Genomic DNA, 27,350 nt, shown 5'->3' with positions numbered 1-27,350 from the left:
CCCATTGGAAGCAAAAAGCTCTGTCTCGGAACTCCTACCTCTCTTTTGCCTTGCACTGGGACTGGAATTCTTGTTTTTATTGTTAGATGCTTCCACATTTGATGTCTCAGATTTGTTTTCATATACACTTGATGACTTCCTGCTGTACCTTTGGACAAATGAAATACAAAAATAGTTACATTCCTGTTTAATACCTGATGGAGCACTGAAAAGTAAGTATTCTTTTTTACCTTCAGATATGGAAGCCAAAGGAATAAAGGGCAGGTTTTAAACTTCTGTGTGCTATATAAATCTGCATCTGTGCAGGCATGTATGGTGGGAGAAGCCGTTCTCACACTTGCCTCCTTGACATGCTGTACAATAAGGGATGTGCTTAGCCAGAATTGAGAAGGGAAAAATGGAGGAACAAGCTGGTTCTCTGCAGAAGCCTTTTCTGTAAGTCCAACAGATTTGGACAGAAGGACTGGGAACCAGGTTAGAAAAGAGGACCCCACTTTTCCATCCTTTGCAGAAGAAGTGTATTTGACTCCAGGAGAGAAATGGATACCAGATGGCATGTAGAGATCATACCATGTGTAGAGGAACATAGAGATTCCAGTGGCTCCAGGATCTTCCAACTGCTGTTTCTTCTCTTCTTTGAAAACACAAATCCAAGCAGGATATCCTTGTCTATAGCTGAACCACAGATGGGGGCATGCATCTTGCCAGATTTGCACAAATACTGGCCTTGTAATCCTTAATGGAATCGTCCCCCACCCCCCACCCCAGGTTTTTAGGGCATTCAAGCTGAAAGGTTTTCTCATGGTTCTTATCTTTATTGTTTTGCAAATGTCTGGTGGTTTAGTCTGGGTGTTTGACTGTTATCTTTGGCAGACTGCTCCACAATTTCATTGTATCTACACACTCCAAATATTCTTTCCTAAAATGCTAGTTATTAACATATCAACAATTACATAGTGTTTAGAATTAACATATGAACAGTTGTACTTAACATTCATATGGTTTGTTTTACTGTGAGGGAAGGTCCAAGATATCATTAAAAACTTTAAAACATTCAGAATACTAGAGATCTGTGAATACCTTTTATAACTACAGGCAGCCTGGGACTCATCACTTTTTGTCTGAATCTCTGACCTGTTTTTGTTGGAACCTTAACAGAGGTCTCTTTTACCTCCTCTACTAAATCAAAATGTGATTTTGCAGCCTGATGTCAGGTATAAAATGGGGCTGAAAATAAATATGGGAACAAATCCAAAGCACACTCATATTTCCTTATTCTTTTTCTCTGTTCCTTCCCAGCTAGGCTGAGATAACGGTGAAACATGCAGCTGCCAGAGTTAAAGATTTACAGCTGTGAGAAAGACACCAAGAAAACACACCAGCTTTTCTGAAACAGCATCTGTAGTAAAACTAAGTATTTGTTATATATCATGTGCACAGGATATTTTTACATGGATGTATGACTGAACCAGTCACTTCCAATAAAGCAAATAGTGGAACAGTTAGAACAATGGTCTGTTTAAGTTTCATATGTTTAACTAGATTAGAAAATAATACAAAGGGATCATTTCATTATCACTGAAATGCAGCAGCCATCCCTTGAGATACAGCAGCAATAAATACCACAGGACATCTCATTTTGGAATTCAAACAAAACTTTGGGGAAGAATTTACAGAGGGAATTTGAATAGATTGAACAGGACCCAGAGACATTCAATAACCACCTGTATTAAGGGCACTGACTCCAAGTGTCCTTTTGCCAACACCTCAGCTCCAATCATGAGTCAGCTCAGTCTTACCTTATCTCATGGAAATGCAGCTCTCAGTGCTGCAGTGCCATATAAACAAGGGGTAGTCTTTTTCACTGAACAAATGATAAAGAATGCTCAGGGAAGGGAGAGCATCCTGAAACCAGATTTCTCCAATGTTACAGTACAGGTTTGATAATTCTTAATTTATAATAAATTATAATAAATTATAAAAAAAAAAATTCTTAATAAGTAGAGTCACTGTTAGACGTGGCCAACCCAAAAGAGGGTGTCTACTGGTTAGGTAAAAATCTCAATAATTAATTAGCCTCCAACCACTGGCTGAGCACTGATGATGCTGGTTGCTAGTACTGTCTACCGCTGGCTTATTTGTAGCACCTTTTGCAACTGGGGGTGCTTAGTCATGTCAGTCATAAACACAGACTATGACCATGTGGGTGGCTATCACAAGTCTAGCTTCCTCCTTCCTCTCCTTGCCCTCACCCAGCATCCCAAAACAGGCTGCAGAAGAAGCTCCACAGTCCAAGGAATTCTGGATCGCACCAGAATTCACAGATGGCAAAGCCACCTTGTGCTGCAATTTCCCAGTCCTTGCTTCTCTCTGAGATTTATTGCAGAGGATCAAGATGGCCTTTGCTCACAGCAGCCAACAGGACACCATGAATTTTGTGCTATTCATGAAAGCCTAGAACATTGTTCTTTCATGAAGACTTACGATATTCTTCCTGTCCCTATAATACCCCAGTATTTGGAGCAGATGCATCTAACCTCTTCTTCTCTGGGATAGCTGGCAGAGTGAGGATAACAAACATTTCATTTTTCCTTTGATTTAACCCACTCTAGGACAAATGGCTAATCACATGGCCTTTCTTCCTGGAGTTAATTCATTTTCTGTCAACATATTTTGTCTATAATTTATGCTCTGAAACTTTTCACTTTAAGAGTCTTATAAGAGGGATATACGTCTGGATTGATTTCAAATATTTTTGTGATTGCATTTCATATTTTACTGGAATAATTTTCTTCTATCCCCGAGGTAGTTTTGCTGAAAGATTTTTCACGCTTAAATCTTTTCAGCTTAAACCTTAAACAAAGCAAATGTAACCAAGCTTATAGAAAATATGGTGCAGGATTAGCAGCACTGCATCTTAAATTTTAAACAAATTTCTTGCACTGAGTTGTCTAGCTCTTAAAGGCTGGCTTTTTTACGTGGGATCTCTTGGTGTGGTTGATCCTGCTAAAATTCTACAACAATATCCCGTACCAACTTACATTAAATTTGCCCAGCAATTGGGTCATTACAAAAATTTCCTGACAGCTCCTGGAAATGTTCCAATAAATTTTGTCTAAACTCAAGTTAATCTGGAGCATATGTTTCTTTTGTAAAACCAAATGATCATGTTTGAAATTAATTCTGCATTGTGATTTTAGTTTCCTCATGAGCAGAATGTTTATCTGTATTTACATGTCTTTAAAGAATTTTAAGATAAACTAGTAAGTCATATCCAGGAAGCTAAGCACAGAAAACTGAGAATTTAAGGATTGCAAAAGCACAAAGGCAAGACAAGTCTTGGTCCTGATATGCCATAATAGCTGTGGTTACCTGCTTGCATTGGAGGAATCCATTGGTGCATGATATACACTCTCAGTGATTCTTTGGTGCAGTTGACTTGCTTCTGTTAAAGAAAAATAAAAAGACATTGCTTCAATTCATGTAAGTTGCTTCCTTGTTTGCATAGAAGGTCAAGAGAGAGAGAGAAATAGGAGAGGAGAGATTTTGACTGTTGCTGCAATAAAAATGGAACACTTGTACTTGAATAGAAAGGCATACGGTGATCTTAAAGGCTGAAAATGTAGCTCACCCAAACAGCTCTTCTACCCATGTTTTTTAAGTGCAGAAGAGGTTTCTTCCCCTACCACCTTCTCTTTCCTCTGTACATCTTCCTAGCTCATGCACAATATGAATCTAGAGAATGAACATACTGTCATTTTCCTCAGAATAAAATACAAGTTTTGTACAGTTTTTTCTGGCTTTAGTAACACATGTACATCAGTCCTTTTACACATGCAGACTTCTAGTAGAATATATCCCCATCCCTCTGAAGAATGCTTTTGCTCAGCATCCTGAACAAACAGCAATAATAAAAGGTTGCTCAGATGCCACCTGTTCACTCTTTTGGCACAGATTCAAGGTAGCAATAGACTCATTTTCCTGATAAATGCTGAGCAGAGAAAGATGGTCAGAAAGATGCTGACAACCTGGCTTTCAGGGACAGAAGGATCTGACACTGAGAAGTGAGGAAGCAATGGAAGGAGCTGCTTTAAGCCCTAGGATCAAAGGGCTATTTCACTCTGAAAGAAGATAAAGCTCCTGTCAATGAAAGGAGAACAAAGGGACAGAGGCAATACTGAAAGATTAAACTTAACAAAGTCTTTTGTGGGTGGGAATGCTGGGAGAGAGAAGCACTCCGGGTGGGGAGTCAGAAGTACCTTTGTTCCCAGTTTTGGCAACAGATTTATGGCCTTTCACAAATCACTTAAGTTGCATCCATAATTCCTTTGCCTGCAAGGGACAATTAATGCTTTTTGGGATTGGAGAATCAAGGTGTTACCCAAAGCCTTGTTAGCCTTTCATGCTCAATGTAATATATGATAGGGGGTGTATATACACCAAGTATTTGGACACTAATGACCTGTATGTTAAACTATTTATCACATACCTTGGCCACCTTCTTTGCCCTTTACTCACTCATTCATCTCAGCTGGTTCTTTCCATCATTCCAACTCCCTCTGCAACTCCTAACAACAGTAATTAAAACCATCCCAGACAAACAAATGTGTCCCTCTTCCTTCTCTCATTGCAATGCACAGCTGGAGAAATACCGAGTCTTGGATTAAGCATGAATTAAGGCCTCTTCTTTCATGAGTCATTGGAAATAGAAACAACTGTTTAAAAACACAGAACAAAGCATTTGCTTCCTGTCATTGGTATTGTAATAAGGGCTTTGATTCATGTGATCATCTGGGAAAAGGCAATGGGAAGAGCTGCAATAGCATATAAGATACTACTTCTGCTCTCTGACTGCTGTTAAGCTGGATTCACAATGAAGGAAAATTTTACTTTATTCATAGAGTACGATGAATGTCACTTTGGATTTTCTCAAGATGAGACTGGATAAAGTCTTGAGTAACCAGGTTTGACAAATAACTGACTCTGTGTTGAGCAGGACACTGGACTCCGATATCCTGAGGTCCCTTGAAACCTGAAATATTCTGTGGTCCTATGATCTTAAGGCAAAACAATAAAGAATATAAAAATACAAATGTTTTCAAAAACTTTCAGTCTTGACTCCTGCATAGCTTTCTCTATGCATAGAAAATGCATAGTAACTCTAGCATACAGGTCTTGTATGCTACAAAGATTTCACAAATGCTCATCTGGGTGACGTACAAGCTTCATTTTCTTTGTCTAGAAACACACGTGGAGGATTAGCACTCTATCCTGTTACATATATACATTTTCTCCATAAGCTACTCTTCTCTTTGGTGGTATTTTATGTATAGCCAGCTTTTATGCTTCAGAAGCAAATATTAGAAACCGCATCAGAAAGTCCCCAGATGGAGTCCTAGAAATGCACTGATAAGAATCTTGAATTCTCTCCTCAGCAGTTCCTGCTGAACTGACCACACTGAGATTCAGAATAAAAAGGAGAAAGGATGAAGACAAGAACAGTAACAAGAGACCTGAGTAGTAAGCATTGTAAAAGGTGTATTGCTATTGGTTGGATTAAATTGCTGAGGCTAACGTGCATAGTTGTTTCCCTCCACTTAAGGACCTTACAAGAACTCATTGTCTTTCTGAAACAGACAATTAAAATAAAAGTGGCTTCTAAAGTTAAAGCACAGGCACAGGTTTCCACCTAGGACAAAGTTTGCTTAGGAATCTGTAGGTTGTGGGCAGTGAGGCCTTGCTGGCATTGCTTTAACGAGAGGCGTGTGTATGACAGAAGCAGGATATGACAGGTCAGGTGAGAAGCAATGCCAGGGCCCAGGGAAAGTCTTTATTGAACACAGCTATGGGATTTTTGTCCTAAGAGAGCCTGAAAAATTACTTCTGGGACACTGTACATTCTTACTAATAAACAGAATAGTATCTCAGATAGCTTTCACCAGTATGTTCTCTTACTATCTGGAATAACCTAACTGAATTTTGTCTGTCTTGAGTTCAATATCTTAAAGAAAAAAAAAAGGTGTCATTATTTTAGGTACTAATGAGGCTTCAATCACTTGTGTTGTGCACATCACAAATCACCTGAATAGTGACATCTCTATGAGACAAGGAGATGTCATTAATAATGTTTTACTGAGAGGTCACCTAGACAAAAAGATGGGATAGCTGACTGACATTTAAAACATAAGTGGGTGACTAGATTTAAAGTAAAAACACCCAACAAAGCTAACCAAAAAATGGGACAGACAGGAACAGTTGCTTTGTCTGGCCATGTATGTAGAAGGAGATCTTTTGTGTCAGGTCTTATGAGAAGGTACAGACTGAATACTGGGACCTCATCTCACATGCTGATGTAAATGGATGTTTCTAGGGTTGCAACTTGAGAGGAAGAACAGAGGAACATCATGTTCCTCAGACTAACTGTGAATGGAATTATGATTTATGCCATTTCTGAAGTTCTAAGACATTTTCTTTGATCAGAAAAAGAGTTTCAATGCCAGTAATGCTGCAACCACCCAACTGATCCTCACATAGAAGATCCGATTTTCCTGGTGATATTGGACAGCACAGTAACTTTTTCCAGCTCCATGTTGCCAAACACAGCTACAGAAGGAAAGTAACACTACCAAATCTCACTCTCTGTGTCCTACCTCTACATGCTTCCAGTTGCCCTGTCAGGACTTTGCGAATCTCTGAAATCCAGGTGTTTTTCAGCTCAACAGAAGATGCCTGAGAACACAAGAGGGAAAGGCAAAGCAGATCTAGTTAAAGCATGCTGCCAATCACTCAGCTGCCCTGAACTACATTTGCTCTCAGTTTTCACAAGGAATGGAACACTGTGCCCAGCTTTGAGCAAAGCAGAAGACACTCTTCAAGAAGGAAGACTTACCATGAATCTAAAATCCTGTCCTTGCTTTTCTGTCTAGCATTCCAAGAGATTTTCCACTTTTTGTTTCCTCTTCTACCCCAAATCACAATCATTTTCACAATTTAAAATTAGATAAATGGATAATTTCAGTGCCAACACAACAATGAGACTTCCAATGGCTATTGTTTCTTGAGTGTACAGTACAGTGAAAGTCATGAAACTGAAAACTTTCTTAAAAACAATTCAACCAAAAGTAAGTATAGTCCTTGGATGAAAAAGGATTGTTGTTACCTGAATTATGTAGACTTCTTCTCTGCCATTATACCAGATCTCAAACTTCTTATTATCCCCTTTTACATTTTCTGTAATGCCCACCGTGCTCATCTGTTTCAAAATAGTAAAGAAGCAGCTGGAATCTGGAAAATGTCAATACTCTTTAAACTCTTTATTCTCTGAGAAGCATTTTTAAAAGGCTGCATTCACTTCTGCATCTTAGGGAGTCATTAAAAGTAAAATAGTAAAATTCAGAACATGTTATTTCTCAACATCTAATTTATCATTCATATTTTTAATTGTTTTAGGAAAAAAAAATAAGTGCTCAAAAGTAACACAAGCTAATGTCTGATCATGACTTTATCCTCTTTGCTTTGCTTTTCTTGAACTGTGGGTCAGTTTTCAATCCCATCCTGGCTTCTGTCCACCTATACTACAGTGACCTGCTGAGGTGGGAGAGGACAAGGGATGGAACAGGCTTTGTAAGACTCATCTGCAAATCCAGACAACATGAAAAATTCAGTGTCATTTCAGGAAAATTAAAAAAACAGGGCAGCAAGCAGCTAAGTGCCTAACTAGGCAAGATGAACAAGGAACTAAAGAAAATAATTCTAGATTTCTTGAGCAATAGACTCAACCACAATTTTGAAACCTAGCTGCTATTATACTTACCAGCTTCTCACCTTCTTCCTAATTTGTTCATCCCCTTTGTTCTGATTCGCCTCAGCATTGGATGTGAAGATTTAAATAGCTTTGATTTTGTCATAATTCCTGCTATCTCCTCAGAAAGACTTCAAACATTCATATGAATTCATTTGCTCCTTGAACCAGGTTCTATTACAATTCCTGTCTGGTTATCCTGTAATAGGCTTGCAGCATTACACTCAGTGACCCATGTTAGTTGTCTGAAGTCACAAGTGTCATTCCAATGTGCTTACAGAGAAAATTTGGCCTGCTTGTGAATCCCATCTTAACAGAAGATGTTCTGATTCATATCTAGAAATGTCACTCTTGCAAACAAAAGGGCAATTCTACTGCACTGTGATTCATCTGCAGCTATTATTGTCACAGAATATATCTGTTCAACTGATATCAATAGTAAAACTTGCAATGAACTTGGAGGACGCTAATAGGAAGAACAATGAGAGATGCAGGTCCCTTGCTTCTCTTTATGGGACACTGGGAAAGATGCCCATTTGTATCAAATTGCAAAACCAAGCTTCACGTCTGGAGTTGCAGGACATATGGCTGTGTTTGTCTTCAGATCAAGACTAAATGGGAGCTTTCATTTACTCAGGAGTGTAAGGTAGCTCTAGATGTACACCTTCTTCAGTCTCCACAAGGAAGCATCCCTGTGTTGTGAGCACACCATATTTCTCTCCCTCCACCATTATCACATTTATTACCTTTAACGAATTTTTGAAGCTGTATGAAGCCGTCTTCTCATGACCATCTGTGTTCTCCTCCCGTTTCTTGCAGAAAAGTAGCATCTTTGTATAGAGGAAGAGGTGTCTCTGCATCGGTTTGAATCTAGCTAAGTCCTTCACCTTGTTGTGTCCTTTCTTGTGGTCAGTCCACACATTGAAGGAACCTTGCATCAACAGTTTGCCAAGCTCACTAACATCACCCTAGCAAGCAAGGAAAAGAGAGACCTGTATCACATTTAAACTATGGCAATTCCAGGCACAGTTTTCCCGCAGTGGTGTTTAAGCTTCCAGGCAGAGATGTACTTTGGCATCCCATGTGTTGGACAGTGGACATGTCACAGGTGAAATCGCAGCTGCTTTTCTCCTTGCTAAATCTGTGTGGTTTCTTCATATAACCACTAACCTATTGCTTTCCATGTCCATAATTGCTCACTCATAATTATTGTCTAAGGTCTGTCTCAGGACCCCTTTGGGTCTGACACACAGGCTGTCCCATCTGATGACCTCAGAGGAAGCACCTTATGACAAGAACTGAGTTTCAAGACTCCTGATTCCAAGACAGTACGAAGGCACAGTGCAGTCCAGATACTCAAGCAATGGGCTTGGCTCTGAAAGATCTCATTTCACTTTTTGCTATGCTATGAACTGCTTTTATTCCTGTGCAAAACCTTGAAAAATGGACACTTAGATGTCTAAAGACAGATTGGTGCCTAGAGGTAAGTAGGTGTGTAATTCCCTCCCATTTCTTTAAAAGCTTTGTCAGTAATTTCTCAGCTCACCATCTGCAAACCATGCAATGCTGTACAGCCTTGTGCAAATAGGGAGCAAATGTACCAAGAAGCCATAAAAGTACCTGAGGTAGAGTGAAATTAAGCCTTTGTCTGAGGATCACTGATGAGTAAATACTTCAGCCGATACAAGTATATGGCTCAGATGCCACCAGCACAAATTTTTCTAGCATGGTTCTGTACTAAACAGTGTAGCAATGTGTGAATAGAAGGCATGGCAATATCCTTATGGCAATGGGCTTCATCAAGTAATAACAAACATAATTATCCTAGCAGCAAGCTTTCCTAAGAATGCTTTGTGTAGTAAGTTGAGGGAATAAATCAATGCCTTATTAAAACACTTATTTTCAACATTTGTATGTTCTGTTGATTATAAGGTGAAGATTTTGGCTCCAAATGGGAATGCCTGATTTCTTAAACCAAGGATTGCAACCTGTTCTCCCTCTTACTCCCCATCCTGTAACTGAGATCATATTGCAAAACCAGGGTTTGATTAGGTACGTTTCCACTCTGTATCAGGGTATTATTAGACTCTCTAAAGCATTCAAAACAACTCAGTAATTTCTATAACAGTCTCTCATCTCTACAAACTAAAAAAAAAAAAAAGGAGTGGGATATTCTGATCTGTGCACACAGGGCTGTGTGTATGCAGGTATAATCTGCAAGCCTCTGAAAAGCATATTGGAAAGATGCAAAGCTAAATTAAAAAAAAAAAAAAACAAAAACAACAAACAAGCATATTTTCGACATAGTTCTAAAAAGGCTAAGAGGCTCCTGTCACTCTAAGCACTGTTCAATATAGCACTGAGTTCCAGAAGCTCAGTTCAAGTCTTGTGGTAAGTCCGTATCTTCCATCTTGGATCTATGACTGGGATTACAGTAAGTGAAGTGGGAAGCTACCACTGCAGAGTGAAAAAAGATGGGCAGGGATGGCAGTCTACAGCAATCCCACAAAAGACTTTGAATATCAGCCCACAAGCCTTGGACTCTCTCTTCAGTGTGGGCTTCAAACAGAGAAGAGTACACTGTTTCTGGTAACTTGTGCAAGTGGACAGCAAAATTTTGCCCTAAATGAAGTTTATTTAAAATCAAGAATTTGATCACTATCTCAAATATAATTATTCCCTGTTAGAACAATACACTGTATCTCATGTTTGTGGAAGATGAGAGATACATACGAATGGCTTGAGTGCTGCATAACTCATAAACAAACTACCCAGACCAGATTGTACACAAAGGTTAGGATCATAGGAAACATCTCTAAAACTTCAGCTCTTTAAGCTTTACTCTACTTTTTTGTGGCTTTGCCCAAAAATAAAATAAAATCTAAAACCCAACCAACCAACCCCAAATTGCAATTTCTTACATGAGAGGTCAGCTCAAGTCTGCATGTGCACAGCTCCAAGAAGCAGAATATCCTGTGCAATTACGAGCACTCATCTGCTGCCACAAAACCTGCTTTTCTGCTGGCATATCCTTCTCTGAAAGGTGTTCTAGGCAAGTATTTCTATCACGCCTGTGTGGGAAAGACTCCACAAAATGGGGTGTGGTTTCATGAGCTATGGGAGATGTTTATCTGGCATCCCAGCTGAGCTTCTGGGACAGATGGAACAGGGAGAAGAGATTATTGGGTTCATCCTCTTTCACACTTTCACCCCATTTAATATTGTGTAACAAACCATCTCAGGAATGCTGTCAGCATTGGGCTACACAAGCCATGTTCCATTTAGTCATGTCTTTCAGTTCAGCTAACGAAGCAGAAGCAAAAATCTAATCCTTGGAGCTATTATCTGGCATTTCATAGAAGACTGATAAATTTAAAGTAGATGCTAAAAAGCTTCGACTTTTGAATTTGCCAGGGACAGGAATACTCTGTTGAAGTACAAAATCAATCTGAGAGTTGAAAATAAGAATGGGCAAACAGAAGGGAAAACACACTCAATTTTAAAAAGGGAAAAAAGGCAGACCTGAGGAACTACAGACCAGTCATGAAGCAGATCCTCTTGGAAACTATGCTAAGACACATGGAAAATAAGGACGTGATTGGCAACAGCTAACATGGCTTCACTGAGGGCAAACTGTGCCTGAAAAATTTGGTGGCCTTATATGATGGGGCCACAGCAGTGATGGATAAGGGAAGTGTGACTGATATCATCTACCTGGACTTCTGAAAGGCAATTCACACTGTCCCACATAACATCTTTGTCTCTAAACTGGAGAGGCATGGATTTGATGGATGGACCACTCAGTGGATAAGGAACTGGTTGAATGGTTGCATTCAAAGAGTTGCAGTCAACAGCTCAATGTCCAGGTGGAGACTAGTGACAAGTGGCATTCCTCAGGAGTCAGTATTGAGACCGGCCCTATTTAACATCTTTGTCAACAACATGGACAGTGGGATTGAGTGCACCCTCAGCAAGTTTGCTGGTGACAACAAGCTGTGTAGTGCAGTTGACAGACTGGAGGGAAGGGACACCATTCAGAGGGACCTTGACAGGCTGGAGAGGTGGGCCTGTGTGAACCTTATGAAGTTCAGCAAGGCCTAGTGCAGGGTCCTGCACCTGAGTCAGGGCAATCTCAAGCACAAATACAGGCCGAGTGGAGACTGGATTGAGAGCAGCCCTGGGGAGAAGGACTTGGGAGTGTTGACTGATGAGAAGCTCAACATGAGCTGGCAGTGTACACTCACAGCCCAGAAATGCTGGGCTGCATCAAAAGGAGTGTGACCAGCAGGTTGAGAGAGATGGTTCTGCCTCTCTACTTGACCTCTCTTACTCTTGTAACGCCCCACCTGGAATACTGTGTTCAGCTCTGGGACCCCCAACATAAGAAGAACGTGGGGCTGTTGGACAGAGTCCAGATGAGGGCCATGGAGATGATCAGAGAGCTGGAGCACCTCTGCTATGAAGACAGTCTGAAAGAACTGGGCTTGTTCAGCCTGGAGAAGGCTTCAGGGAGACATTAAAGCAGCCTTCCAGTACCTAAATGCCCACAAAAAAGCTGGAGAGGGACTCTTTACAAGGACATGTAGTGAACTGAGAGAGGGTAGATTTAGATTAGATATTAGGAAAATCTCTTCACAATGACAGGGGTGAAGCACTGGCACAGGTTGCCCAGAGAAGTTGTGGCTGCCCTCACACCTAGAAGTATTCAAGGCCAGGTTGGCTGGGGCTTTGAGCAACCTAGTGTAGTGGAAAGTGTTCCTGCCTGTGACAAGGGAGTTGGAACTAGATGATCTTTTAAGGTCCTTTCCAAACCCAACTATTCTATGATTGTGTCAAGCCACTCTCTCCTGCAAAAAAAAAACCAACCAGAATAACTGCTCCCACTCAGTCAGTATAGACCCCAGCACTTTCTCAGGAAGTCACATTCTGCACAAAACACTGTTTTACTGGTGTACAGACTAAGTCTTGTTGCTCTGATCTAATAATTCTTTGAGCCCAGCTTTTCAGTACATTGTTTCTCCTTGACATTTTCACCCTGCAGCTGTTTCAGAATGGGCAACCACATCACTCTCAGGCCTGATTTCACCAGGCATGCTTACACTTCTACTTCTCACTTAAGGGCTCATTTCATACAGGCAACAGTAGTTCTTGAAAGTCATATGACTTCAATGGAGCTTCAGTAGAGAGATATATAAATTTGTGGGCCTTTGATTTGTACTGTGGTTTTTATATCATGTTTCAGGTAATGAGTTTGCCAGTCACTGGGATGGATTCTATTACTCAGTTTAAATGGAAGACAAATTTTCATCCCTAAGTGCAAAAAATTTGGAAACACTTGAGTTGCATAGGGGTCTCAAAGTTTCAGCAAATTTCTTAAGTTATGTCTGTCACACTTGCTACCTTTCACCTACAAATGAGTTTTGGGTGTGATTACTCAAAAGGGCAGCATTTGTCTCACTTCCTCACCACATTCCCACCCCCACCTCCATATGACAGGTATGCTGACATGTGTTTTTGATCACTGAGTGGCATCCTTCAAGAATGTGGCACAGGCTCCTGCAAAGTGTACTAACCATGGCACAGCATGATCAGTAATGAGAGGAACATTGGATGGGTCAAGATCAGAGTAAGAGCAACAGCAAATAGTACCTCATATCCTGTGATTGCTATCTGGTGCATGGCATCATTTACTGATTTGATGATATCAAGCATCGTGGCTAGGGCTTCTTCCAATTCGGCAGTCCCCTCTGAATTCTTGCTGCATTTCAGCATCTCCTGATTAGAAAAGGATACCAAAACTACCTGAAAACTTCTTATACCAGATGCCACCATATGACAATCATCCCTTGAAATTTGTGCTGCCTAGACAAGTAGCAGAGCTATAGGAAAAACAAACAAATACCAAAAAATACTCAGGGCTTTCACTAGGATTGTCACTGAGGACATACATTTTGACCTTTTGGACATTTTCAAGTTTTACAAGTTCTTTTAAGATGAGACAAGACCATTCTGACATATTTACAATTAATTTTTTTGACGTCACAGAATTACATCCATGGTTTTTTTACTCCACATCTGCTTCAGAAGAAACTCAGTGATTTCAGGTGTTAAAGAATTCATTATTTCCCTTTGCAATTTGGTCCACACAGTACTTCTTACAGCTGTGAAAAATATAAATTAATTTCTAGTCTGAATTTGGTGTATTTGACATTCCACTAATCAGGTCTTAGTTGTCAGATAAAGAAATTTGCATGGGAAGAAGTCACTTCTTGTGTAGATGCTTGTAGACTTATGGTCAAATCTTGTCACAAATCTCTCCTCTTAAATTAAATGAGACTTCTTTAGTCTATAAGAAAGGTTTTTCAGCTGTTCTTTTTTTTTTTTTTTTTTTTTTTTTTTTTTTTTTTTTTTTGAGGAGCCAGGTTACTATAAGTCTTTCCCACCTCTTATTCTCTACCTCTACAGTCTACAGATCTATGTCTACAAATTTGAAAGCTTTTTTTGAGAGCTAGTGATTTTGAAGAACAATAATGACCTCTAGCAAAAGCTCATCAAACATTATGTTCTGCTTCAAATATGGGAAGTTATTCCATCTTCCAACTCTTGCACAAAGAACAAGAAACAAAGTTCTGGACAAGTTCAGGAGCACATACACAAAGCAAAGAAAGAAACAAAACCTTTTGAGGGCTCAATTTTTGTAATCAATTCATACACAGAGATCCTACTTAAAGTTCCAAATATTTAGGGCAAACTACTCATATAGCCCAGTACAGTTCCTTATAAAGATGACTTTTCTTATTGCTATAGGTGTCTTTTGCTTGAAAAGTTCTTATCATAGCTCAGGATTTAATTATCTTCCTGTAACCAATGGCTATGTCCTACGTAAATCCTGAAAGACACTAAAATCTTCATTTTAAATGAAATTAACTGCCTTGCCTCTTGCTTTTCTGCCTACAGAGAAGCCCTGCTGATTCAGATACACAGATAATTTTTTCCCCACTCTATTGTATAGAAAGCCATTACTGCCAATGAGTATCCACTCAGGATCAGAATCAAACTGTGTCATTGCTAAAAGCATCTAGGGAAGAAAAGGTTAACAGATATAAACCCACATATGTTTTATACAGTCTTTGGAAAACATGGGTCTCAAAGCATCTGGAAGATTCCAAGGCTACAACACAGAATTTGAAACCAAAGCTAATCAGAATTCCTACCATTAAACAGAAATAGTAAGGTGATTGAAACCAAAAGTAGTAAGATAACTAATCATATATAGTGACCTGTAATTTTGATGCTTGAATGGATGATGCTGCATCGATTATTCAGCTGAAATAAAAAGTTTATTGGTTTTTAATGAGACAATAGTTCCATAATTCATAATCAAATAATCACTTTATTCATCATCATTTACTCATCTACCATTACTTACCATCTACCAGTGGAATGAAAGAAGTGTTTGGCCGGATACAGTTTTCACTTCAGAAATGCAAGCCATGAATAAACCAATTCTTGTAATAATAGCAGCTCACTAAGAACTGTACAGTAAGTGAGTTTCATTTTGTTTCCTTATGCTGACTACAATGTAAACAGAAACCATACTCCAGAAATATACCTAGAAATGAATCAAGACTCTAAGAACTTTAGCAATCTTTATTATAGTAAAGAATGAGACCCTTTCATCAGTGAGGCCATTGACATGGTTTTCATTCAGGCGTATTATTTTCAGACACATTTTGAGTTTGGAAATAATTTAATACAAAAATTGAGGCACTTATGTTCCCATAAAACAGGACTGCAAAAAGGTAGTTCTTGCAAACCCCAAACTGCAGCAGTCTCTCCTCAAGTGCTTGGGTAACTAGGGCTTAGAAGGTAAAAGCATGATGCACTCCTGTAGCACCTGTTGCACAGTTTCTAGGATGAGGATGGATCCCTGCTCTCTCTAGAGTGGGCATGCTGCTTTACCATATTAGTTAAACTTGTTGAAACCATAGTGTTGTAATAATCATGACTCAGAATTTGCCCATCACTCAAGTCACTAAAAAGCTTCTTAAGCATTTGTTTGTTACCATTTTCAGACTCTCGTTTTCCTACACTTTCAAATGTGCCTGCTGCCAGGGAAAGAGTGCACCATCTTCATAGACTTCATAATCCCTGACGAAGTAAATGTCTGTGCCAGTGTGTTGTTGCTAAGTACAAAACTGGTCTGACCAGCCTCAACCCCAATAGCTGCAACCTGCTTTGCCTGAGAATTTTACTCCTTGATCTAATCTTGGTTTTATTTACAGTCGTATTTCAAATTAAAAGTAGAATGTGGTTTACTCTTGTTCTTCTAAAGACCTTGACATTTTCTCCCTTGTCATAGAAGAGTTTCAAGAAATGAGATAAATTTACTTCTGGATTATACTGATTTAAATCTACTGAAATCAATGAAGTTGCATCCTTGTTAATATCCTCTTTCAATATTTGGATTCTACAGTTTTGTGTAAAGTCAATAAGAAGGTCACAGAACCACTGCACAAGTGAATGGCCAGCCAGATCCTCATGTGGCTTAAACTGACACAATTTGACCAGTGCCATGGTGGTTACTAGCTATTAGCAAATAAAATTGCAGCCTAATATTTTCACTGCAGATTTCATGCTAAATTTCATGACAGTACACAACACTACATTAAGTCCAGAGGCTTGAGAATTGCCTGTAATTCAACTTCATGACCTTCCCATAAGGAAAGTCAACAAACATTATTTTGAAGAACTGAGGAAGACAGAAATTTAAGCCACCATCTCCGAAAAATGTCATTGGTTCGAGAGCACATTATTTCCTGTTGCCCAGTTCAGACCAAAATTTCAAGCATGGACCACTTGCAGTTACAACCAAATCAAGATGGAAGTTCACATATTTATCCTGTAGAAAAGTTATAGGCTATTTGTTTCTAGCTGGGTCTTTAAAACAGAAGCATCAAGAGGCTAGGGCTTCTTCTGAAAGGTTTGAGCTACAATCATGGTAAAATATCAGGTTCAGAGAACTGAGTTTTGTTAAACATGGACAAATGTCAGAGACAGGATTTAATGCATCAGTTCCTGTTTTGAAACTGTAAAACCATATCCTCATACAATAAAACCAAATTCAAAGACAAATAATAATTAAGTAAATAAAATACTATATAAAATATCTTGCTTTATGTATATATAGCAGTACATGCATACATGATAATACATTGCTATTGCTTAGGATGTAAGTACTGCTAAGTAATAGCAGTTCTTATTCTGAAACAGAAATCCTTTCTTTGACTGTTACCATTTTACAACACAGCATTACAAAGTATTTGTTGGAGAAGTAACAGAGTATTTATTTCTAGGTAGTCCTTCAGAAAACACTGCTGATACGCAATTCTGTAAGTAAAACAAGCTATGCATTGGAATTGTTAGCCCTCTTATGGAGAACTTACCTTTAACAGCAACTGGTACTTGGTGATTCTCTGGACTGGCTTTAAGAGATAAGCATCTAGAGAGAGTTTATGATCCAGTTTACGCTGACATTCCTGTAAGAGAGAACACGGAAGAAAAATACAATTGTGTCTTGAAACACAGGCAAGACACCGAGATCATTATCATTTTCTAATTTGAATATTGTATGTCTGTGAATTAATTGAAAGATAAATTTGTTCCATCTTCATAGGAGTTTCCAGGTTACCTATGCCACAGTGAAAACACATCTAAACAAGAGTTAATGTGTAGGTTCAATTTAGTTTCTAAACTGGTATGCACTGTTTAGGAGCTTGCAATTATCTGGGGTTTGCAAAGAAGCCAGCAGTTCTTTGGTTTGGGTATAGCCTGAAGAGTAAGGCTCCTGTCCAGGAAATCTACCTACCTAGGAAATTCTGGCTACCTAGCCTCTTGTAGAGAACACCTTGACACATACTGAGCACTTGCCATCAGAATAAGAAGGGTGCAGAAAAGTCTGTTTATTGCTCTAAGTTTTCTGAAGAAAGAAGAGAGAGAGAAGGAAAACAAGCTTTGATGGTCTTGCACTGCTAGTCGCAATGAAACTAAACTTCACCTGAAAAAAGATGCTGTCTCCACACTGTCTCCAAAGAGCTTCAGACCTTGGCTTATTCTGACAGTATTTTTCATATATTTGGAGGTCCTCTTTCTGCAAGACAAGGAGAGTTTAAAAGCAAGGTAAGAAAAAAGGATCCACAGAGCATCTGCCTTGAGTCACAGTTTTTCTTACCTTCCATCCTAACACATGAATTAATACATAGAGATAACTCTGTATGTAAAAATACACTGCAGCTACCAAACTTGCTTTTTGCTCCTGTAAAGTTTAATACACCTGAAAACAAGACTTTTCTCACTTTTTGCATAAATCAAAGAGATTGCAGACTGGAAGACACATCACATAATTGCAAACCTGCTATCTTCCAGGGAGGGGAATAGATGGTGTGAAAACAACCAACCAAACAAAAAAAGCATTAGAGATGTAAATTTTGTTAACAGTTCTGGCATAGACTGGTAATTGCTAACAATGTTCCCCACTTAGCTAAGGTTCACATGTTCAAAACACTTTGAAAAGAGTGTTGGCTCTCCAATAGTACAAGATTGAATTAAAAAGTAGCAAGTTTGTTTTGTTGATGCACCAAGCCAGGCAGGGAGAAGTACTTAAACCCTGTCCTATCCAAACTAGAAGTGGGTGGATTCACTTGATCTCTGTTTACCTACGACTACACTCCAAGTGCTCTCCAGTCCATGGCAAAAATCCCACTGACTTCAGTAGAAAAAAAAAAAAAAAAAAAAAAAAAAAAAGGCAACCTCTATAAAAGCCCGAGAGATGTTTTTTGAGCTCCCCAGGCTCTATGGGTGGGTGCAGACAGATAGGCAGGTGCTCCTGTGCCAGGTTCTCTGCTCACTGGCTACACTCAGCACAGAAGCCCTGCGGTCATATGACCATGGAGCAGTGCCATAGAGATTCCAAAGCAGGATTGGCTGTGTCTGACCAGCTGGGAGCTTCCCATCTTTGTCAGCACCTATCCTGGTGGACATGATCTCAGTGAATCAAAGACAGCACTAAAAATAAATCTCAGGAATTCCTGGCCCTTGCCTCTCTGCTTTCAGCCGACTAGACAGTGCCTGGACAATATTGGTGGAGGGAAAGCATTTTCTTTTGTACAGAGTTACAATAAGAAATCAGTGTTGCTGCTGCCTTCCTCTATAGACCTAAACTGACATCACTCTGATGAACTGGACGTGAAAGCAGAGCTATGCCATGCAACACTTTGCTGTGTTAAGGATTACGCAATACAAAAACCTTTGTTGCAACTTAATAGAGTATTAATGGAGCTATTTCAAAACAAGTGCAGAATATTCTCCACAAAAATAGAACTGCTTGCACATGTTGCCTTGGAAGGAAGTGAGCAGGAGGTAAAACACACAGGTATAAAAGTAGTAACAAAGTGTAACCAAGCGTTACAATTTGTTCCTGGCCCACAAGAAACTTAGTAAGACTGGGCAAGAGCAATAGAGACAGCAACAGTCAAGATCAGTAGCAGGCGTAAGAGAAAAGTACCAATTCAAATTTAAAGAAAAGGTACAATAATCAACAATTTACCAGTAATTTGTTACAGTGGAACCACCCTATGCCAATGCAATTTTCTACTACTCCCCAAACCAGTGACATCTGTTCAGGCAGATACTTACATCTTTAAATGCAGCTTTAATTTTTGTAAGGAATAGGAAATTCCTGATGAAATTACTAGGATCAGACTCTAAAATGCCAAGAAATAATTAATTGCCCGATTACTCAAATCCAGAGTCTTGAATGTTTCACACATCTCTATTTTCATACCCAGAAGTTCTGACTTCTTGCTGGTATTTTTACACCACGCTCATCTCTCCTGGAATGCTTTTCCTTTCCATGGTGATTTGTATCCTGGATCTTTGTAAGCTTTCACACATACGGCATATACGCCCAGTTTCAATTATCTTTTTTACTGCTGATTTATGAATAAATTTTGGTTCTGATTAGAATTTTGCCCTTTGAATCCAACTCACAGGTTTCTGGTCAGCTGCTACAGTCCTTTCACATATAGCTTTCTTTTCTAAAAGCTTCTTTCTCCCTCAACAACCAAATGCCGCATCTTCTGGATCCTATTCTATTATTCTCTCTTCCCAAGGTTAACAATATTAATAAGTAAACAGTGGTAATCCACAGTGAGTCACCTCTGCCAGGCACTTCACACGGCACATGTTGGTAAGCAGTCTCACACACCTTGTTTCTTCCTGTGCATTCTTGCCTTGGTTTCTTGCTTTGTAGCCCTGTGTTTCACACATCAGCCCAGAGTGCCCTTGTTGCTCATAAAAGCATTAGAAGACCCATCCCGCAAAGCATTTAGCACATATCCCACCCCTCTTTGAGCATCTGTGCTGTCCTTGCCACAGAGAGCAAGACTCAGGCACCAGGGTGTCCCAAATGCAGCTCGCAGATGCTTTCAAGCAGCTCTGGAATCAGGGCTGAAAAGTTGCAGTTTGATCAGACATGGTAAGATTCTTTAAGTTTGAATCTAAAAATCAGTCCGTTCCTAACTGAAGGCCCACCATGATGTTGTGGCAGGATGGTTACACCCTTACAAAGAAACAGCAATGGAGAAGTGAATCTGCAGCAATACAAGTTTCCTCCCAGAATTCAGTATCAGCTCTTAACAGCAGTCGTTTCAGTTTCCTTCCATGCCAAAGCAAGCACAGTCATAACTCACAGGGCAAGCCAGAAGCCTCTGCTCAGCAGGAAGACATAAAAACCTGCCAAATCATGGGGAACATGAATACACAACCAGACCTTTGTTTGTGCCTCCTAAGGGCAATCCAACAGAAACAACAAATTTCTGGACTTCATGTGGCTTCTTCTAAAAACAGAACATAAGGGCAAGTTCTTGAATCAAAGGTGCTACTGTGTGAGCAGAGACATCTCAAGAGAGGCTTTTGCTTTCGTAGTGTGAAATTTGGCATGGGAAGAAATCAAATGCATGATTTAACCTCTTATTCAATACATTAAGTGTTCTTTGACCAGGCCATAGAAACTGATAAGCAAAGGTGACAGAGGGACCAGTTTTCTTTGACTTCACACCTGGACCATAGCTTTAGCGCTGCTTTTAAACACATAAGGATAGTGAGGAGAATTGGGCTCAATAGCTGTTTTTACAGAGAGAGACATAAGCTACAGTATTGAAGCACAGAATTTGAACTTCCTGCAGAATTACAGGATCAGTTCAGTGTCAAGAATTTCTCTTTATCTCCAAATCCAGGTATATTTGCAGTATACACACTATTTTATGCTTTCTGGATTTCAAAGGTCTGCATTCTTCAAAGCCTGTTTATCCTGTTTTGTATAATGACTTCACCACAGTATTTTCCTGATCAGCATCTGAATCTTAGAGTAACAACATATTGCTTAGTAGCGTCATTTACTCAAGCTCTAAAGGCTTTGCTGTTAAACAGAAAATAATTCAGTGGACTTATAACCACATTTATACTCATATAGAAGCACGGAATCAACTAGGTTGAAAAAGACCTTTGAGATCATCAAATCCAACTGTTACCCGAGGACTGCCAAGGCCACCACTAAACTATGTCACTATGGGCCTCATCTACACAGATTTTGTACAGTTCCAGGGATGGTGATTCGACCACTTCTCTGGGAAGCCTGTTCCAAAGCCTGATCACCCTTTCAGTGAAGAAATTTTTCCTAATATCCAATCTAAACCTCCCCTGATGTGGCTTGAGGCCATTACCTCGTGTCCTATCACTTGTCACTTGGGAAAAGAGACCAGCCACCTCCCCCCTCCATCCTCCTTTAGTTGTAGGGAGTCATATGACCCCTCCTGAGCCCTCTGTTCTCCATACTAAACAGCCCCTGTTCCTTCAGCTGTTCCTCATCAGACTTGTGCTTCATACCCTTCACCAGCTTTGTTGCCTTTGTTGCCTTTTGGTGCTCCAGCACCTCAATGTCTCTCTTGTAGTGAGGAGCCCAGAACTGAACAGGGGATTTGAGGTGCAGCCTCACCAGTGCCCAGTACAGGAGATGATCACTGCCCTGGCCCTGCTGGCCACACTGTTTCTGGTACAGGCCAGGATGCCATTGGCCTTCTTGTCTGCCTGGGCACAAACTGGCTCGTGTTCGGTTGTCAGTCAGCACCCCAAGGTCCTTTTCCATAGCAGCTTTCCAGCCAAGCCTTTAGTGTTACATGGGGTTGTAACCTAAGCCTGCAGTGTTACATGCGGTTGAGACCCCATTGTTGTGACCCAGGCGCAGGACCCAGCTCTTTGCCTTGTTGTCCACTGATCCAGCCTGCCCAGATGCCTCTGCAGAGCCTTCCTACCCTCCGCAGACCAACACTCCCACCCAGCTTGGTGTCATCTGGAAATTTACTGAGGTTGCACTCAATCTGCTCATCCAGATCATCAATGAAGATGTTAAACAACACTGGCCTTAATACCGAGCCCTGAGGGACACCACTAGTGACTGGTCACCAACTACATATGACACCATTTACCATCACTCTTTGGGATCTACCGTCCAGCCAGTAAAGAATACACCCATCCAATCCATGAGCAGCCAGTTTCTCCAGGAGAATGCTGTGGAAGACAGTGTCAAATGCTTTCCTAAAGTCCAAATAGACAACATCTACAGCCTTTCCCTCAACTACCAGCTGGGTTACCTTCTCACAGGAGGAGATCAGGTTGATCAAGCAGGACCTATCCTTCATGAAACCATGCTGACTGGGCCTGATCCCCCCATTTTCCTGCACGTGCTATGTGATCTCACTTAGGACGATCTGCTCCATGACCCTCCTCAGCACTGAGGTCAGGCTGACAGGCCTGTAGCTTCTGGGGTCTTCCTACCTGCTCTTTTTGTAGAGAGGCATCATGTTGGCAAACCTCCAGTCCTCTGGGACCTTCCCAGACTAGAACTGCTGCTAAATGATGGAGAATGACTTGGTGAGCTCATCTGCCAGCTCCTTCCACACTCAAATATGACGCTGTTCAGCCTGGCTTGTTTGTAAATTGGGAGCATAGCCTTTGGGAGTACCACACGTTCTTAATTCCTATTGAAATCTTAGTGATACACTCACCTCTGACAAACGAGGTGTGCATGTTTCATCCAAATTTGTATTTCATACATCACCTTGCTAAAAAAAAAAATTAACACATACTCTGGAAAAGCGGCAAATGCTAGACTTAGTATAAACAGGAGGTACTTTTGACCACAGGGGAGAGGACAGATTTTCCCATTTCTCATGCCTCTTTCATCTCCCACATAAAACAGTCTTACTCAAGCAGTTTGTCAGACTATGAAAATGGTAGCAACCCACCAAAACTTCCCCCCCTCCCCCTGCCCCTGCTACTAGTGGAGCATCTGAATGAGTGCTATAAAAACTATGTAAGCGCTATAAAGTGAGTGCAGGAAACAGAACTAACAGTCCCTAACTGGGGGAGATGGATGGCGAGGGACATGACTGGGAGCTCTTGGAGGAGAAAATTGCAGAACTTAGGTACTGAAAGTCACAGAAAGTGAAGACACATGGATGTGACCAAAACCACCACTGCCTGTGGGCTTCGGGCTTTCCCACAAACAGAGATCACTCTACTTTCTTTTTTTAAAAAAAAGCTAACTCTAACTTCCCTAAACTTCTAGGAGAGTAACTCTCCTGAATGGTGCACAGAGATATATGATAAGACATGAACAGGATGTAGTATTTGCACTCAGAGCAATCTGCTGTGACACCATTCTGTGCTTATTTACAGTAGAGTGGTGTCTGGGATATATTAGACTGCAGGTATACATTTGTCTGATATGAAAAGCACACTAAACATTTGGATTACTGATTATTTCTTTCTTAACCAGGGCTTAAAATACATTGGTAAAACACTGGTAACAGGCCTCTTCCTGACAGTAAACAGGTAAAAGTTCGGATTTCAAAAAACACACTTGTTAGCTGTTGCTTAATTTGGGAATATCTGCTTATGTGGGTTTCCCTCATTCACAAAAATAATCTGAGTGAAAAGACAGGAATAAATCTGTAAGTACTGTATGATAAGACCATAGATATTCCTAGATATCTGCAAATTCTTTTCTGCAATCTGCCAAAAAACAAATCTGCAGAAGAATTTACTTACTCTTTTCAAAAAGCATCGGGCAAGAAGCTCAGGGTTTTCAATGCAATTTTCTATCTCCTTAAGGAAAATCCTAAGAGGGAGAAATAAAGCAAACAGTGATGTAACATCCCACTCCCACTGTGTGCTAGCTTCTCGATTTAGCTTTAAACCTACATTTTTGTAGTTAGAATATTCAACGGGGAAAGTAACAATTCTGGCACAGAAAGAAATATATATTTTAGAAAAATGGGATGTGATTCACAGCTAATTGCCTGAATCACCAATAGCATCATGTTTTCATCTGCTCACAAACATCTGATACAACTGGTTCCTCTGGCTGTTGAGATTTGTTTCCAATATGTAGCCCAAACACCTGCATCTTATTTAGTTATGAGGATTTTTTAGAACAGCTAGAAAAGACAGAAAAGCTCTGTCAGACGCAGTAGCTTAATCAGCAAGCAGTGAAAATACGGCATGTGGTCCAAAGGCTTCTGCTGTGGAGGCCAATGAACTAAGCCTTTAGGGGAAGAAAGACCAGGCTTGCAAATGGAGGGGAATGTCATTCTTCAAATGGAAGACACATTTTTTCAAAATAATACATAACCTGGAAAAGAACTTTTCTATTATGTATCAACTACTCTCGCATAATATTTAAATTTACATAAGAGGGTTGTTTTAATTTCTTTGTTCAACTGTTTGTTACATCTTAGGGGCAATTACTATCCAAAATAATTCCTAAATTGATGCTTTGGCTACAGCTAGTTTTACTTAGTGAAGGCTAGGAAAAGCAGGAAATATACAGAAATAGCCCTAAGCTTTGTGTTTTGAAAGAGAATAAAATATAGATTAATCTTATTCATAACTGGCATTCTGTAGCTATGAGCACTAGACTACCTTTGTCCATAGTGTGGACAAGGCTTCTAGAAAGCTTTATGCTCATGTGAAGGATAAAATTCGTTTAAGAAGTGCTATCAAATATATTGTGTCTTCTGATGTGATAACAGAAGTATAAGACAAATATGCTGAACACTAAGAAAACTTCCTCATAGAGAGTTTTGCCAGAGAAAGAACATTGTCAGCATGAGAAACGTTCAAAATGGATATTGCCAGGGGAAATCACCATTAAATGCACAAAATGGTGTAATCTTTTACAAGAAAAAAAAAAAAAAACCACCACCAACAACAAAAAAGATGAAATAGATGATCTTGGAGGTGTTCTCCACAAATTGGCTTTATAGAACACACACAGAGGCAAAGTGGGGATGACTTTTCCTGCCTGTATATGTGTATGTCACAGCACACCACATAAAGGAGTAGAAATGACAGTAGCACCCAAGGGCGCAGGCCAACCACCAGTTCCCACATGCCTGTTGTGGAATTCGTAGATTTCTGGGAGATTCCCAAAAAGAATTTCTTTCTTGTTCTGGAGTGCAGATGGAATCAGATGTAGTAAATTGGGATTGTCCATTTCTGAAGCATACCCCTAGAGAGAAAAGTGGAAAATAAAGATGCCTGTTTTTACCAAGGAAAAAGTACTGTGTCCAGGACACTGAAAAGGCTCAAAGTCTATGTGCTTCTTGTTCTCAACTGAGCATACAAAGGATTCTCTTATGACTGCTTCTTTGTTGCTTCCATGAATTTCTGATGCTTCCAATTTTCACCAGAGCTTTTACCCGATAGCTGTAAAAACACATTTTTAACCACAAATGGACAGATTAATGGATCAACAAAAGAGATGAAATTATCTCCTTAGGATTCAAAAGTCATTTTGCTTATGTAGGGGTGGTTTGATAGACACGTATCTTTCTGCTAAACTGCTTCATTGCCAAAGGTTTGTTTTTGATTTATTTGTTGAACTGTGGCATTTGGCTTGATTATTTCATTGTTTCTTGTAGAAACTGGATTGTGTTTCTTCAATAAAAACTTTGAGAGAGCATTCAGAGTGCAGATTTTAAACCCAAGAGCAATATCAGTTACCAAAGTGGTCAGCTCCCACAAATCAAACCCAACAAAGAAGCAACCACATGGTTGTAAAAAGCAACTACTCGGCCCTTCAAGTCCCACGCCAATACAAGCATGATTAAGCCCTACTCAGCCTTTATTCTTCCAGAGACTAAGGACCTCGGACTCCACATGCATAGAGTATGTTGGTATCCTACAAGTTTCAAAAGCTCAGGAGTTGTATTTGAAGTGTGACCTGCTCTTTTCTGTGTACCAACACTACATGGGACAATAAACAAGAGGGTCAAGAGGGCATTTCTTTTTCTCAATGATTTTCCAAACCTACACCCACCAAAATTTAGTGTCTGGCCCCATGGAAAATGAGGGTGCTGTTTCTCATTACTGTTAACTATTTCTCTGCCCCTAACTTTGAGGATCGTGCAACTGTTATCATTCTGTGGTCTGGGGTAAGAAAAGGTGCCTCTTTAAGCCCTGAGGGAAGATATTCAAAACATCCTTTCCATTTTTCATCCTCAGGGCTGAGCTATTTTGCTAACAGAGCCCTTGTACTCTAAGCAGCAGGTGGGAGGTGAGTGCTCAGCCCATGAATGATGTGCATTGGCAGTGATGACTTAGAAGTTAAGCACCAGCAGTCATTTCAGAAGAGTTTCTTACCTCTATTATACTTTGAAGTTCTTCTACATAAACTCGTTCTGTTTCTATCAGCTCATTGATTATGTGGCTAAAAGACAAGAAAGGTGGAGAGTTACAGTGTTTACCAACAGTTTAACAAAGCAGACATGAAAGAAAAAACACTTTTCCTTGCATATTTCTGAATAAAAAGACTACAAATGCCCAGAAGGCAAACAAAGAAGACTTTACCTTCTAATAATAGCTAAAAATACTCAACAAAAGGGAGTTACATTTTCCAAGGCTATGTTTCATTTCTGTTTCGCTTTCTTTTATAAAATAAACAAAATTGGTGTTCAGGCTTCCTTTCTTTAATGCATTGCAAAAACAGGCAACAGGATGATGTCAGAACCCTTAAACATGAAAGCAAATTAGAGTGAAATATTTACACTGTATTTTGAACTTTTCATATCTAGTATTAGTTTAGTGCTCCTAGGTAACTTGAAGATGCCTGATTTATCTCACAGAAACATGAATGTAACCAATTCGCTTTTGGACAGATAACTAGATGTTAAAATTGCATAAATCCCTCAACTTTTTTTCTTAAGAAAATATTGTCTTCAGTACACTTATGAACAAAGTTTCCAGGGTAGTTCTTCCAGAGGTTTGAGCAGTTTCTCTCAAGTCGAATGCCTAGCATTTCTTTCCTGGTCTGTGCTTCACAAAAGTCTGTAACCATACAGCTACATCAAGCAGAAAACCAGGACACTAGGGAGTAATGAATAGAGGAACTGGCATTTGGCCAGTCATAAGCAGCACAATCCTGATGCTA

The 27,350-nt window shown here is 39.9% G+C and overlaps 1 protein-coding gene across 1 annotated transcript in view; it reads right to left on the bottom strand.

The window, feature by feature from the left end:
• Positions 1-27,350, bottom strand: part of MCF2L2 (MCF.2 cell line derived transforming sequence-like 2) — a gene marked incomplete at both ends in the record, with an annotated part of 161,846 nt that overhangs the window by 17,326 nt on the left and 117,170 nt on the right. The window contains 11 exons of the mRNA XM_080623389.1: positions 39-148; positions 3,373-3,445; positions 6,651-6,729; positions 7,160-7,252; positions 8,548-8,769; positions 13,451-13,576; positions 17,248-17,340; positions 17,859-17,951; positions 23,969-24,038; positions 25,315-25,430; positions 26,564-26,630. Of these exons, the coding sequence (XP_080479515.1) occupies positions 39-148; positions 3,373-3,445; positions 6,651-6,729; positions 7,160-7,252; positions 8,548-8,769; positions 13,451-13,576; positions 17,248-17,340; positions 17,859-17,951; positions 23,969-24,038; positions 25,315-25,430; positions 26,564-26,630 (1,142 nt within the window). The remainder of the gene's footprint in view (positions 1-38; positions 149-3,372; positions 3,446-6,650; positions 6,730-7,159; positions 7,253-8,547; positions 8,770-13,450; positions 13,577-17,247; positions 17,341-17,858; positions 17,952-23,968; positions 24,039-25,314; positions 25,431-26,563; positions 26,631-27,350) is intronic.

Source organism: Psittacula echo (assembly GCF_963264785.1).
Source record: "Psittacula echo genome assembly, chromosome: 7".
In the NCBI taxonomy this organism is placed as follows: Eukaryota; Metazoa; Chordata; class Aves; order Psittaciformes; family Psittacidae; genus Psittacula; species Psittacula echo.
This window is presented reverse-complemented; position numbering and strand designations above follow the sequence as displayed.